At 42.7% G+C, this 13,646-nt stretch overlaps 1 protein-coding gene across 1 annotated transcript; it reads left to right on the forward strand.

Moving 5' to 3' along the window:
* Positions 1 to 30: 30 nt before the first annotated feature.
* On the forward strand, positions 31 to 9,065 carry elac2 (elaC ribonuclease Z 2). Its single transcript, XM_051074029.1, is given in 25 exon segments — positions 31 to 577; positions 1,323 to 1,373; positions 1,462 to 1,532; positions 1,903 to 1,967; positions 2,049 to 2,106; positions 2,196 to 2,264; positions 2,351 to 2,470; positions 2,628 to 2,683; positions 2,769 to 2,827; positions 3,510 to 3,582; positions 3,666 to 3,778; positions 3,889 to 3,987; positions 4,087 to 4,225; positions 4,735 to 4,820; positions 5,101 to 5,222; positions 5,389 to 5,488; positions 6,281 to 6,419; positions 6,513 to 6,551; positions 6,644 to 6,753; positions 6,938 to 7,037; positions 7,134 to 7,254; positions 7,708 to 7,786; positions 8,137 to 8,236; positions 8,238 to 8,282; positions 8,590 to 9,065. Coding segments are annotated over 25 exon segments (2,658 nt in total). The 5' UTR covers positions 31 to 206; the 3' UTR covers positions 8,863 to 9,065.
* Positions 9,066 to 13,646: the final 4,581 nt, after the last annotated feature.

Consider the following 13,646-nt stretch of genomic DNA (forward strand, 5'->3'; position numbering starts at 1 on the left):
AGGCGGAAACGTCATCTTTAGATGCCGGAAGAAGGTTCACATGTGTCAACCAACCTCTAAGGTCCCGCTGACCGAGTGCACGGCGTGTTTTAGGTAATTAATGCGTCAAGAAACGCGTAGAAATGAATGTCCAAGGATTAAATGAGTGTTTTTACGTGTGACCCGTAGATGCAGAATATTTGTAAACACTGAGTGACGTTTTTAGTATGAATACGGTCCGTTTGAAGCTGAGGTCCTTTACATTTCTGTTTGTGAAAAGCAGAGCTCGTCCTGCTGACGCTCATCCGCCGCTCGCACGCTGGGATTCTCGGACTGTTTTCCAGTTTTGCCGAACAATGGCGACTAATTTTAATAACAATAACACAAATAACAGTAATGATAACAACCCGGAGACGCGACAGCAGCTCGATCCGAGGAAAGCCAGACAGAAGGAGCCGCTGCGGAGACTGAAAATCAAGGAGAACAGGAACAAACGAGGGTTCGATGATCACGGACCGTCCACGGTTTACCTGCAGGTGGTCGGAGCTGGAAGCAGAGATAATGCTGCGTCACTTTACGTCTTCTCCGAGTTCAACAGGTACCGTTTACACACCTGGGCTGTGTCCTGTAAACCTGCTTTAACACTGGACACACCTTTCACATCTTTAAGTTACAAACTGAGGGGTACACTTGAGATACTTGTTCTTAAAATGTGTATTTCCATTTTATACTTGTACTCCACTACATTTCAGATGGGAATATTGTACTTTTTACTTTCTTACATTTATCTTACAGCTGTAGTTACTTTACAAATTAAAAGTTTTACATATAAATCATATGATGAGCTTATAAAATGTGAAGTGCTGCAAAAGATTAAACCAGCCAACAGTGTAAAGCTGCGAGTTTTATCTAATTATAAAATACAGCAGGTCACAATCACAGGGGACGTTATTTGGCATTAATTATTTAAATTCCTAAGTCTGAGAAAATGGTCAACATCATCATCACTGTCAAAATGGCGACCACTGAGCTTCATCTTCATCTTGGGGAAGAGGTCTGAGGGTCTGGATCAGGTGAACAGGACGAGGTCAAATCCTCATTCGACAGTGCTGACTTGCTATTTTTAATCACCTGAATTAGAAAAACCACAAAAGGTATTAACGTCAAACTTTCAGTGTAATGAGTCAGAGAGTTGAACTGTGTCTTCAGGTAATGAGAGCTGGGTAACTCCTCTCCTTTTACCTGAGGACACAAACGTATCCATCAGTAATATTGAGACACAGCAGTTCTGTGCTGCATCCACTTATCTGAACATGAACAAACCTCCCTCCTCTCTGCTGCAGGTATCTGTTCAACTGTGGCGAGGGAACACAGAGACTCCTGCAGGAACATAAGTAAGTGCTGTAAACACGTCACGAGTCGTCGTCTCTGTTGGTTTGATGTGACAGAGGAACAGAGGGTTGATGTTTTCTCCTCTGACAGACTGAAAGCCGCTCAGCTGGACAACATCTTCCTGACCAGTCTGAGCTGGGAGAATGTGGGAGGTTTATCAGGTCAGTTCAGGAGATTAAACAACAAAATAATCCATATTATTCATTGGCGTATATATCATTGGTGGTTGGTGCATGGTAACACTTGATGGAAGCATTTATCTTAAAGCAAGTTCCACATATCAGCTCATGTAGTGATTTTAAGTGTGTTGTGTTCACAGCTTGTTTCTGCTGCCCCCAAGTGGCCACAATAACCAGTTACCACAGATTTAAAATGAAAAGTCTGACCTCAGAAATACTGTAAACGTTTAACAGTGGTTTTCATTAAATGTCCACAAACAAATAAATACAATCATGTTTAATGTGTATCAGAGATTAAAGGTATATATGTCTGTATTTAATCTGGACTCTTTTCCTGTTGTCGTGTCTTCAGGGATGATATTAACTTTAAAAGACACTGGTGTCCCTGAGTGTGTCCTCTATGGACCTCCACAGCTGGTGAGAAACTGAATCATCGTACAGACTTTAAATGCAACACGTGTCGTCTCTCCTCACGTCTGTGTTTTCTCTTAATCAAAGGAGAAGTATTTGAACGCCATCAAGACGTTTTCTGGACCGTTGGACAACATCAAGCTGTGTGCGTTGACTTTGCTGAACCAGATAAAATGATTCATTTTCATTTTTGTGTGGTATGAGTGTGAGTGTTTACTGTGTCGTGTTCTGCAGCGGTGCGACCGTACACTGAGGAGGCTTACACCGACGACACAATGACAGTTCATCAGGTGCCAATATTCGGTGAGTTCAGATCAGTCTCTTACTTTTTAATCTTGACTTCTGCGTCTGAAAGTGTTTCGAATCGTGAACTGATCGTCACTCTGCAGCTCAGTCAAAGGATCACAGCAGGAACTCCCCCCGGTCGAGCAGCCCCCCTCGAAGTCCCGCCTCTCCAAAGGAAGATGACATTCACCTCAACAGCTGCGGAGACAGTCCAGGAAGTCCAGGTGAGTCCAAGAACCAGTCTCTCTGGGAACTCTTGTCTTGGACTCGTTTTCTAAATCTTCCCGGTGGAGATGGAAGTTTTTGGTTTCTGTGAAAGTTCCTGGACATTAGTTCTTGGGGAAAATTAAAGTTCCTGTAACTTTTGTTTCTGATCTGCAGGTGAAAGACGAACAGGAACCAGAGATGCGTCTTTGGTGGTTTCGTTTATATGTAAGGTAGGAAACTGTCAGATTAACGTCGTCCTGTGTTTGATGTTTAAACTGAAGACGTTTTGTCTCTGATGTTTCTCTTCTTCCACAGCTTCACCCAAAGAAAGGAAATTTCTTGGTCACTCAAGCGAAGGAGCTTGGACTGCCTGTGTAAGATTAAAACAATGTTTACTGAGCTTTTATTAAAGTCAACATGTGGTCCAGCTGTGTGAGGATTTATCGATTGAACTATAACAATATTAACTTTGGTTTTCAGTGCAGCAGGCTGCATTAATGACTTATTATCATTAGTTTTATTAATTTGTTCTCATTATCAATATAGTTTCTGTGGGAATGAGCTTATTACTACTTTTTTTAAACTTAATTTTCTGGGAGGTAAATAAACATTTAAAGATGCTGATTATTGCTGTGGAACAGATTTCATTTGAATTTTGGTTTTATTTCCTTTTTATGGAGCTCGGGACGACAAAAAAAGATTTACATCTTTTTTCCCCCCATCCTTCAGATTATTTTCTCCTGAGCTCCATATCTTTTCATATATTCTGGCTCTACATGTTTCATACTATTATTACAGCCTGATCTTTGTGTAAATCATCATTGTAACTGCAATTTTCTGGGTTTCTATTCATCTGTTCATGTTTCATCCATTAAATGTCAGAAAAAAAAAAATCTTGTTTTGTCCGACCTTCAGTCCAAAACCCAAAGAGATTCATAAACTTTATATTTGAGAAGCTTGAACCAGGAAACGTTAGATTATTTTCTTTGTTTATTAAATGAATTTAAATTTTAATTGATCATTTCTAATTGATCCTGTCGTTGTTTTTCCTCACAGAGGAACAGCAGCCATCGGTCCGCTCGTTAAAGCTCTGAAAGCTGGAGAAAGCATCACGTTCGAAGGGAGAGAGGTGCTGTATGAAGATGGCACTGTTCAGTCTGCAGCTCTTAAACCGGATCAGTATCTCCTGACTGTGTCCTTGTTGTCTCGTAGATCCGGCCTGAGCAGGTCTGTACTCCCACTGATCCAGGACCAGTGTTTATTATCGTCGAGTGTCCGTCTGAGGAGTTTGTGCAACCTGTCTGCACCAATCGACACCTGAGAAGGTAAAACTGATCAGAACTATGAGTTTTACATTTTAATAACTCACTGTTTCTTCATTGAATTAAAGTGAGTGAGTGTGAAAAGTTTCAGTTCAGAGTTTCATCTCCTGCAGATACCAAACAGGAGGGACGGAGGATCCTGCAGTGCTCGTGGTCCACATGACTCCAGAGTCTGTTCTGAACACAGATCAGTACAAACAGTGGATGGAGAGGTTTGAAGCCAGACTCCTCAGAGACTCCTGCTCTTCTTTTTTTTTGTTTTTTTTTCCTGACACACTGATAGACTGAGAGTTTCCTCTGTGTTTCTGCAGGTTTCCATCCACGACAGAACACCTGATCCTCAACCAGCAAGTCTTCACAGTCCACAACGTCAGAAGTCACAAGATTCAGACGCAGCTGAACATGATTCACCCTGAGATCTTTCCACAGCTCCGCTCGTACAGGACCAAGGTAACACTGGGATTTAACTTATGTTACACGGAGTACGAGAACAGAAAGCAGAAGAAGCAGCCTCACAGCTGAGCTAGCACCGTTACAGCCAGCCTCGTAAATCTGAATGAAGTGGTGTTGGCACATTTATTTTTCGCTCTTTAAACTTTCAGATCTGATATATTTACCTCAGTGTGGCTTCAGTAGTCCTGCTGTAGTGAGCAGGATTCTAGAAATGTCTGCAGCTGAATTTGCATTAAATCTGGTTGTTTTAACCAAGATTATGCTGAAAGATGTTGTTTTCTTCACCCACATTTAAATTCCCTGTTATGAGATAACCTGTAATTTTGCAAATTTCTAGTTTATTCCTGTTAATTTCCATGGAAAGTTTCCAACAACCCTACTGAGATAAGTGTTCCTAATAAAGTGCTCGCTTTAAACTTGCTTTGCTTTAAAAGCCAGAGTTCACAGAGGAATAAATCAGGTTTGGTTCCTAAAGAAAACATTAAAAACATCCTCCTCCTCCTCAGGAGCCTCAGGCCGCCCTGCACGTCCCCAACGTCAGAGCCGAGTGTCTGCTCAAGTTCCAGCTCAGACCCGTAATGGAGTGGCAAAGGTTAGTTTGTCCTTCAGTACCCCCAGTTTATCTGACATTACTCTGCAGCTCCGAGCGCCGCCCTGTCACACAAAACAATCAGGAATGGACGGCTGCACTCGGCCTCTTTCTTCTTCTTTAAACTCGTCTTACAAGTGTCAGTGTGGTTTTTTTTTTTTCTGTTGTTTCTGTCAAATTCTGTGGACGCGCATTGAGGTCAGATGTGAAAAGAATCCCTGCTCTTTGAGTGTTTTTACAGGCAGTGGTGTGTGTCCTCCTGACTCTGTATCTCATTCGTTAGAGACGCCATCCCCTCCTGCAGCACAGAGGAGTTTGTGAAGGAGGCGTCTGAGGTGCCAAACTTTCTGGAAGAGGTGGAGAAGAGCAGGAAGATTTGCTCCACTGACGCTGCAGAGCTCTCCGGTCAGTTCAACTCTGCAAACAGAGTTTAGTTTTAGTTTTTAGAGCTGGTTCTGCAGAGATGTTTAATGTGAACAAAGTGTATTTTTATTTATTTATTTTAATTTAAACTGTGATTTTTTTCTTTGCGTACTTGCAGATTGTAAAAGTGTGATTCTGTTTTCTGCAGCAGGAAAAGGAGACAAATACCCGGAGGTGGTTTTCCTGGGAACAGGATCAGCTCTGCCGATGAAGATCAGAAACGTCAGTGGAACTTTAGTTAATATCAGGTGAGGTACAACACTGATCATCATTCATCATCTTTAATCCCTGCAGTGTGAACTTTCAGCACAAAAACATGAGCTGCTGTCTGTGAAAACATAAAACATCTTCCCTGATTGAAAAGAAGCAGGAAGAAGAGAAATTTTACGAGTAAATCATGAGTCCCTTTACACGTTGACTCCCTCATCTCCTCATGTGCAATAACCAGAGACATACTGAGAGTGTAGAGTCTGTGCAGGAAACTGCAGGGAGTAGTTCTGTTGTGTAGCAGCAAGAAAACAAACGTCTCTGGAAACAAAATGTGAGCAAAAATCAGTTTAAAAATGATCTGCTCCTCCTCTTAAACTTCTTTTTCTGCCTGAGTCATTCCATTCATCTTCTATTTCTTTAGAAAAAACACATTTTAAAAGAACTAAAGTCTTTACTGAAGCTATTTAAACATTAAACCTAAATTAAATGTGTTTAAACATAAATTGAACTCGAGTTGTTCTTTATAGCTGAGATGTTTCCGTTTCAACACAAACTGAACATTATAACCTTCATGAAGGAGAATGTATTTATTGTAGTAGTAAAGTGAGTCTGTACTTAATGTCTTCGGCATCATTTTCTCAAAAGGCAAAGACATGTTTTGTCTTGTTTTAAACTTTGGGAACTTAAGAACGACTGAATCAAGACTGCAGAAGACAAATTTAATACACGACAACAACAACACAAAGATAAACCACACCAAACACAAACAGCTGTAACAAGATTACGGCTCCTTTTCCAGCCTGTTGTTAACGTCTGTGTTTGTTTCGTAGCTCGACTCAGTCGTTGCTGTTGGACTGTGGAGAGGGAACCTTCGGTCAGCTCTGCAGACACTACGGCGACGACGTGGACGACGCTCTCTCCAAGATCTCGACTGTCTTCATCTCACACTTGCACGCCGATCACCACACAGTAAGCAGCTGCACAGCAGAACAACAAACTGGTAGCTCTGTGGAGCCTGGTCCATGTAAATACTGATCCTGGTGTTGAACTGTTCTGTCTCAGGGGCTGCTGAATTTACTGTACCAGAGGGAAAGAGCGATGGTAAAGTAATATTTTAACATCAAGCACAGTTTGTTCATCACTTCTTTCTTTCTGTGTGTGAACGTTGAAATGATCACGATCTGTGTCTGTAGACGACTTTAGGAAAAGAGTTCAGCCCCATCTACCTGATCGCTCCGGTCCAGATCATGACCTGGCTCAACCGGTATCACGACCACTGTGAGGAGATCCTCAGTCACATCAAGTATGTGAACACAAAGACGTCATAACATCACAACACAAACGCTCCGAGTGTGAACGATGGAAGTCTGATGATGTACTAGTTGTTTCTTATAGTCGATAATAGTTTTCTGATGTGTAATGAGTGTTACAGCCTCACAGGACTTTTGTTTTGATCTGGTCTTTAACGTCATCTGTTCTGGTTTCAGCGTCGTCCCAAACACATTTCTAACAGATGACGCCGAGGTTCCCAAACAGAAGACAAAGTCTTTAATCAAAGCGCTGCTGAAGAAGAACGACCTGACGAAGGTCTGCAGCTGTTTGAGCCTCACATCCCTCAACTTTAAAGAACTTTTTCAAAATAAACTTGTTCATCATTTTGTTTTGTTTGTGTGTGTGTGTCAGTTCCAGACGTGCGGAGTGCGTCACTGTAAGAACGCCTTCGCCTGCAGCTTCACTCATCAGTCCGGCTGGAAACTGGCCTTTTCCGGTGACACCATGCCCTGCGATGCGTTCGTGAACATCGGTCAGTACCACTCACAGTGATTAAAGTTTATATTTCACTGGAGTCTATCTAGACAGACACACTGTAGGTAATAGCAAATTGAGCGTGTGCTTTCAATATTTCAGATTCATATAAGGTCATCTTAACTGTATCTTGACTACGTGGGTTGTTCTGAATAATTTATCCGATATTTCTTAATGCTTTCGATCTCTCTCGTAGCTGGCAGGCTCTGCTAATGGTTCCTGTGGGATCCCACTTCATTGACTCCTCTTAAATTGCTTGACTGGATTCAGTCCAAGCACAACCTCCCAGAGACAGCGAGCACATCCCATGCCTGTTCATTATAAATGGCTCAGCTCACCAGACAAACAGGGCGTGCCAATTCTTGATTACGCCAACTACCTGATTGATTTCCTGTGGGACAGGAAGAGGCTGTAAGTGCTCGTCTGTGATTCAGGCTCTGTGTTTTTGCAGGAAAAGACGCGACCTTACTGATACACGAGGCCACGCTGGAGGATGGGATGGAGGAGGAGGCTGTGGAGAAGAGGCACAGGTGAGTAAAACTAACTGTGTGTCACCAAATCGCTCAGCAGGGCTGTAATGTAATTTATGCAAATGAATAAAATGGTTGAAATTGCAGCAGTTAAACCTCTAAAGAAATGTGCTTTATTGGCTCTTTGAGGCTGCAGTTATTTTTTGAGTAGCTTGTTAAATTTCTTTACTCTCCACAGACAATTGCCATTGATTTTTGCAGCATTTTACCAGCGGCAGAGTGAACATCCGTCTTCACAAAAGCGTCTTTTTACGTCTGTGGAAAACAATATTTCCGCTGAAGCTTTCCCTTAGAGAAAAAAAGCGGTATAACGTAAATCTCTGACTTTATGCTCGTGTGTTTTCTGACAGCACGACCTCCCAGGCCATCGGCATCGGCATGAGGATGAACGCAGAGTTCATCATGCTGAACCACTTCAGCCAGCGTTACGCCAAGATCCCTCTGTTCAGCCGAAGACTTCAGCGACAAAGTGGGAATATCGTTCGACCACATGAGAGTAAGTAGCTCTGTGTAGCGGTCGTACAAGTGTTCATGAATGCAGCATTCAGACAGTACTTTTCATTCGATTGACACTAGGATTCCGCATCAAACCACAATATTTTAGAGACTAAAAATCAAGAACCAATGAATTCGATTCAATATTGTTTTAGTTCACCCACTTTTCTGAAGTATAGAGTGATTGTTCCCTTTTAGATTCAAAGCTGAGAACAGGGAAGCTGAGATAAGACTGTCCTCATGGTATTATGAATTCAGACGCGGTACGTTCCATCAGACCATCTTTCTCTCGTTTCATCCTCGCTCAGATTCGCTTTGGAGACTTGAAAATCCTCCCCAGACTCATTCCTGCAGTGAAAACCCTCTTTGCCGATGATATAGAGGAGATGGAGGAGAGGAGGGAGAGGAGGGAGAGGAGGGAGCTGAGCATCAGAGGCATCAGAGAGGAGGCAGCTCCGAGGTCAACAGCGAGCAGCAGAGGACAACGACGGGTCGAGGCGCCAAACGAGACCAGGAGGAGGCAGCGACGCATGACGTCGACGCAAAGAGACAGAAAACTTCCTTCAGCAGTTAAAACATGAGCTCAGAGAAAGAAAAAAAAAAAAAACACTTAAAACTACCTGAGTTATTTTATTTAAATGAATGAGATTTTTATTTGGTTTGATTGTTGAACATGATGTATATTTCTTGGATTGAAGTGGATAATACTAAAAAGGTATGGATAGATATTTTTGTTTCATTAAAAACACAATAAAGCAGTACCACACATCGGTAGTTTCATACAGTAATGTCTAATTTGTTTCTGGGTTCTGTTTCAGATGAAGAAAACCTCATTTGACATTTGCAATGACAGTAATTACTAGAGATCCAGTCTCTCAATAATTGTTACTGCTGTGACTTCTTGAGTTGAGACGTTTCATGCGTCTTTGTTGTAAGACTGATTGGGCTCACCAGCTCCAGATCCTCTTCAGAAAAAGTGAAAGCGGAACACACACAACACAAGATAATCGGGCCGATTATCGGTCCGGGGAAAAGAGGAAAGCTAGCACGCACTCTGTGGATTGTCACGTAGGACAGAGATAGCTAATCAAGAAGCAGCTGACTGAAGACGCAAGTACAAACAAACACTAGACATCGTTGTCCGCCATGTTTGTTTACTCTAAAGTCGCGTTTGACTGCATGAGATTTTGAGTTTTGACTCCAAACTGGTTGGTGGTGGTGGTGAATCTGTTGGTGTAGTGTGGCTGTGTTGGTCTTCTCTCTGCACATCACACACTATAAGAACAAATGTGAATTCTGGCATCACTTCTTGAGTTGAGACGTTGGTCTCTCGCATTTTCTACATCAGTTACGTTTTTAAAAATCTTTTAGCGTGTCCGGCAGAGGCTCAGGACCACAGTGATAGAAAAATCCCACGTTAGTCCACATGGGGGCCTCAGTGAGCCGTCACAGCTCAGACCAGTTACTGAGACCTGAAGGGGGGAAAATAAGCTCATGAACAGTGACTTATCATCTCTCACCACTAGAGGGAGCAGCAGCTGCAGGAATCACTCTGCTCACAGCAGCAGCGACTTTAGAGGGGTCAGGTGTATCGTTACAACCAGGAGGAGATGCTGAGGATATTGCCTCATTTGCTCAGTGTGGGAAGCATCTTGGTTTGTTTATGTTGCCGTTTTATTACATATGAGACATGCCATCCACATACACTCTGCAGGCATGAGTGAACTTTGATTTCAGAGGCTTGACCTTTCAATTATAGAAGAAGTAACCCTCAGAGAAATCATTTATTGCCTCCTTGTTTTCCAGCACTTCCATTACAATTTTTCACCACCTGGTTCTTCTCTAAATTCAAGGCTGAAGGTAAAACGGACGTCTACTCTGAGAGGATTCCCCCTCCCCTTCTCGGCTCAGATAAGACAGGTGCCAGGACTCTGAGGCAAATGTGAGTTTTCAAAGATTAGTGGGTTGAGCGGTGGGCCCGGCGATTAGCCTATTTTCTGGAGTGTGAAGCGGCGAGATGAAGATGCATTGCTCCTGAGCCTTGAAGTCTCATTTAGGGGCTGCCTCTGCCGCCGAGGCCACTTCTATCAGAGGAAAGAGTGGATGATAAGCAGGAGGGGGGGTGGATTGATAGACCTAATCATCACTTGACCAGCAGTGGACCACTGCAAATGAGTATTGGAGGTACAATTCAAATGTGTTTATCGTGCTACTTTCAAGAAAACCACCTGTGGATTCAGTGACCTGCTTTTTTTCCTCCTTTTGAAGTATGTTTTTGGGGTCAAGTGAGCTACAATTTAAAGGATAGGTTTATTTGCATTTATTTCCATTGACATTGCTAAAAGTCAAACAGACACGAAAACAGTTTAGCAGATCATCTAAAAAAAGAGGTAAAAAGGGTTGTTGAGTCAACGTTGAACCAAAAAGTTGTCCGTTTTCTCCTCAAACCTTGAGGGTTTGTGGTCGGACGACTTTGATTTTATCATTAATGATGAAGATTCAGATCATTGAGGCGTTTTCCCTTGTTAGCGTTGAGTCTGTTTGGTGACTAATGAACCCTTCTGGCATGAAAGGTTTCACCGGCGACGTTGGCCATGTGAGACGGGGACTCTTAGATTGTGAGGAGGTGCCAGCAGTTCTTGCTTTTCTGGCTCATTAGCTGTTCCCTTTGTCAATGATGCTTCGCCACGTTGCTCAGAGGTTTGGTTTGTCTCATGTATCATAAGACGTTTCATTGAAAGTTTTAAAGGAACGGTGTGTGTATTGATAATTATGCTTTCCTTGATGTATAATCACCTGAAACTAAGAATCATCTTGTAGCTTGATGGGTCTGGAGACTGTTGCTGTTCCATCATGTGAAACCACTGTCTGATTCTTTTTCTTAATGTTTCAGCTCATTATCTTTCTGTACAATGAACCTATGACCAACCAGTTTCTTCCTTTGGTACTTGCCTTTATCTCACAGTTCTGATGATAGCAATAGACAGGACTCCTCCCTGCAGGACAGTATTGTCCTGATAAAGCATCAGAGCTTGGAGTAACAGTTTGTTCTAACACTGACAAAGGGTTTGTAAGTAATCAAGACAAGTTGTTGCACCTGTGCATCAACTTTCAAGGCTCCATCTACCTCCACTGCTGCAGGAAAGAGTAAGTTTACCAGTTTCTTAACATGATTATAGTTTCTGGTGACCTAAACCTTAATTAATTGGACTTGAAACAACTTAAATATCGATAAAAAGTAGAGAAATGATAAAATCCAAAATCAAACTGACAATGAGACTCAGTTTCTGTCCAAAAGCTACTGATTCAGTCAGTATCAATGATGATACAGGAGGAGATTGACCTGTATGGTACAAAGTTCTAATGGATGGTTGACCTCCGTTGTACTGGATGGAGGCAGATAAATAAACCCAAAACTATCTGCAGAGGTGAATGAGGATATAGGACCTTTTGTAATCGATCATATGGCGTTGAATCATTCCCAAGAAGTCAGGTGTATTTGTATCCTCAAAAGGTGGTGTAGGAGGACTACACCTCCTGAAGTCCTGAAGACCCAAGAATATCTGTGCAAGTCATTAAACTATATCATCATCATCATCATCAAACGACGAGGCACCTGAGTTATTCATGTTTGTCATTGTTCATTTGGCGTGGAACGAAGGGAGACAGATCTGAACGGAGCGGGACGCCACTAATCAGATACACCTCCTCCACCTGAATCCTCCGCTTCAATCCAAAGTCAATTATGCAGCCTGCTCGCCTCTCTTCACATTTTCTGCCTGGCTGCTGATTCGGAGAGCAGCAGCCCTGTTCTGCTCTGGCAGGAATCAAAGTGTGAAGTAATCTGAGGGGACTTGTGTGGAGAAAAAAATAAATAAATAAAAGAAGGAGGCGGCACTGGGGGTCCGCAGCCTCTCAGATTGGAGGTCACAGTCCTGGCTGGTGCAGCACTGTCACACGGACAGGTCGGTAATTGTGGGCAGATGATCTATCCCTGCTGATCTGACCGGTGCTATTCCTGCGTTACTGTCCGTCAGCTGTCACCTCGCCTCTAGATCTTCATTCAGACCAGTCAAGACATCTTTATCCATTGGCTGTAAAGCACTCTAAAGCCGGAGGGGGGGCAAACCCAGAGCCTCACCCCTCCCTCTGCAGGACAGCATGAAGCAGACTACAAAATTGAGATCAAAGATCCAAAGCCAGGTCTTTGATAACTTTAAAAATACTGTGAAAATGGCTCTTAGTGGTAAAGCAGCTTTTGTGCAAGGCAAGCAGAGGCGGTGCGACACAGGCCATTAATATTCCATAGTTCTGCATGGGTTAGCCTCCCCCCCACAGCATGGCTGCTCTGCATTGTCAGAGAGAGAAACCTCAGGAGGCTCTCACCTGAGCCTGCATGTGAATAAAGTAAAGACCTTCCCTCAGCTGAGAAAACAATCAGCTGTTCTGATGTATTCACAAGTGGCTGCCACACGAATCACACCTGCCTGCGAGAAAGTAAAAGGAGGCATTGAAAATCTTTGTTTTTACATGGAGAGCTGGATAAACTAACATTGATTTTTCCTTTCCCCTCACGTGTTTGTTATTTTGACATTCAGATAAAAGACTCAGAGGATTAAGGAGCCCATAGTGGAAACAGTAAAAGATGCTTTACATGCATTATTCTTAACTTCTGAAATAAAGTTCCCCATGAGAGTTTGTGTGGATCAGGGGGGAAATGCTCCTCAAAATCTCACTCAAGCTGAGGATTATAAGGCAGCGCTTTCTGGGTCAAGCTTCTCATATTTTGATGCTTTGTTCATGGAGGAAAACATCAGAGCCGCCGCTCCAGAATCACTCAGTTTAGTGTTTGAGAGCTGGTGAGTGACACAGATGTGGTTTGTAGCTGATGCTGTGGGGAATACTGATGAATTACAGCTTTAAAAAATAAAGAACACCCCAGGACAGCGTGTAATACTGGAGACAGTGACAAAGAACAAGATGTAACAGCGTCGTGCTTTACGTCTCCGCAGGGTGGTGAAGGTGAAGTGCTGCTTTATGCCGAGTTTGTTCTATACGTAATGAAAAACAACTTTTAATTTAAACACTGTACTTTTAATGAAACCATCAAAGACCACTCAGGCCCTGCAGACGGAGGAGAAGAGGCCACTCCTGTCTGGACGGGAATAATTTAACGGGATATAAGTGATCATTATATTATTGGCACTGAGCTGTTGAAACCCCATTTTCAACAGATTTTACATCCCTCATTAACTCAGACTTTTATTTTAGTGGTTCCTCAATATTATCCACTGTACGCTGTTGGCCCTCCTGCAGATTTCACTCCTTACATTTTCATCCTGTTGAAGCAATAAAGTTAAAGTAC

This window comes from Lates calcarifer, linkage group LG11 (assembly GCF_001640805.2).
Source record: "Lates calcarifer isolate ASB-BC8 linkage group LG11, TLL_Latcal_v3, whole genome shotgun sequence".
In the NCBI taxonomy this organism is placed as follows: domain Eukaryota; kingdom Metazoa; phylum Chordata; class Actinopteri; family Centropomidae; genus Lates; species Lates calcarifer.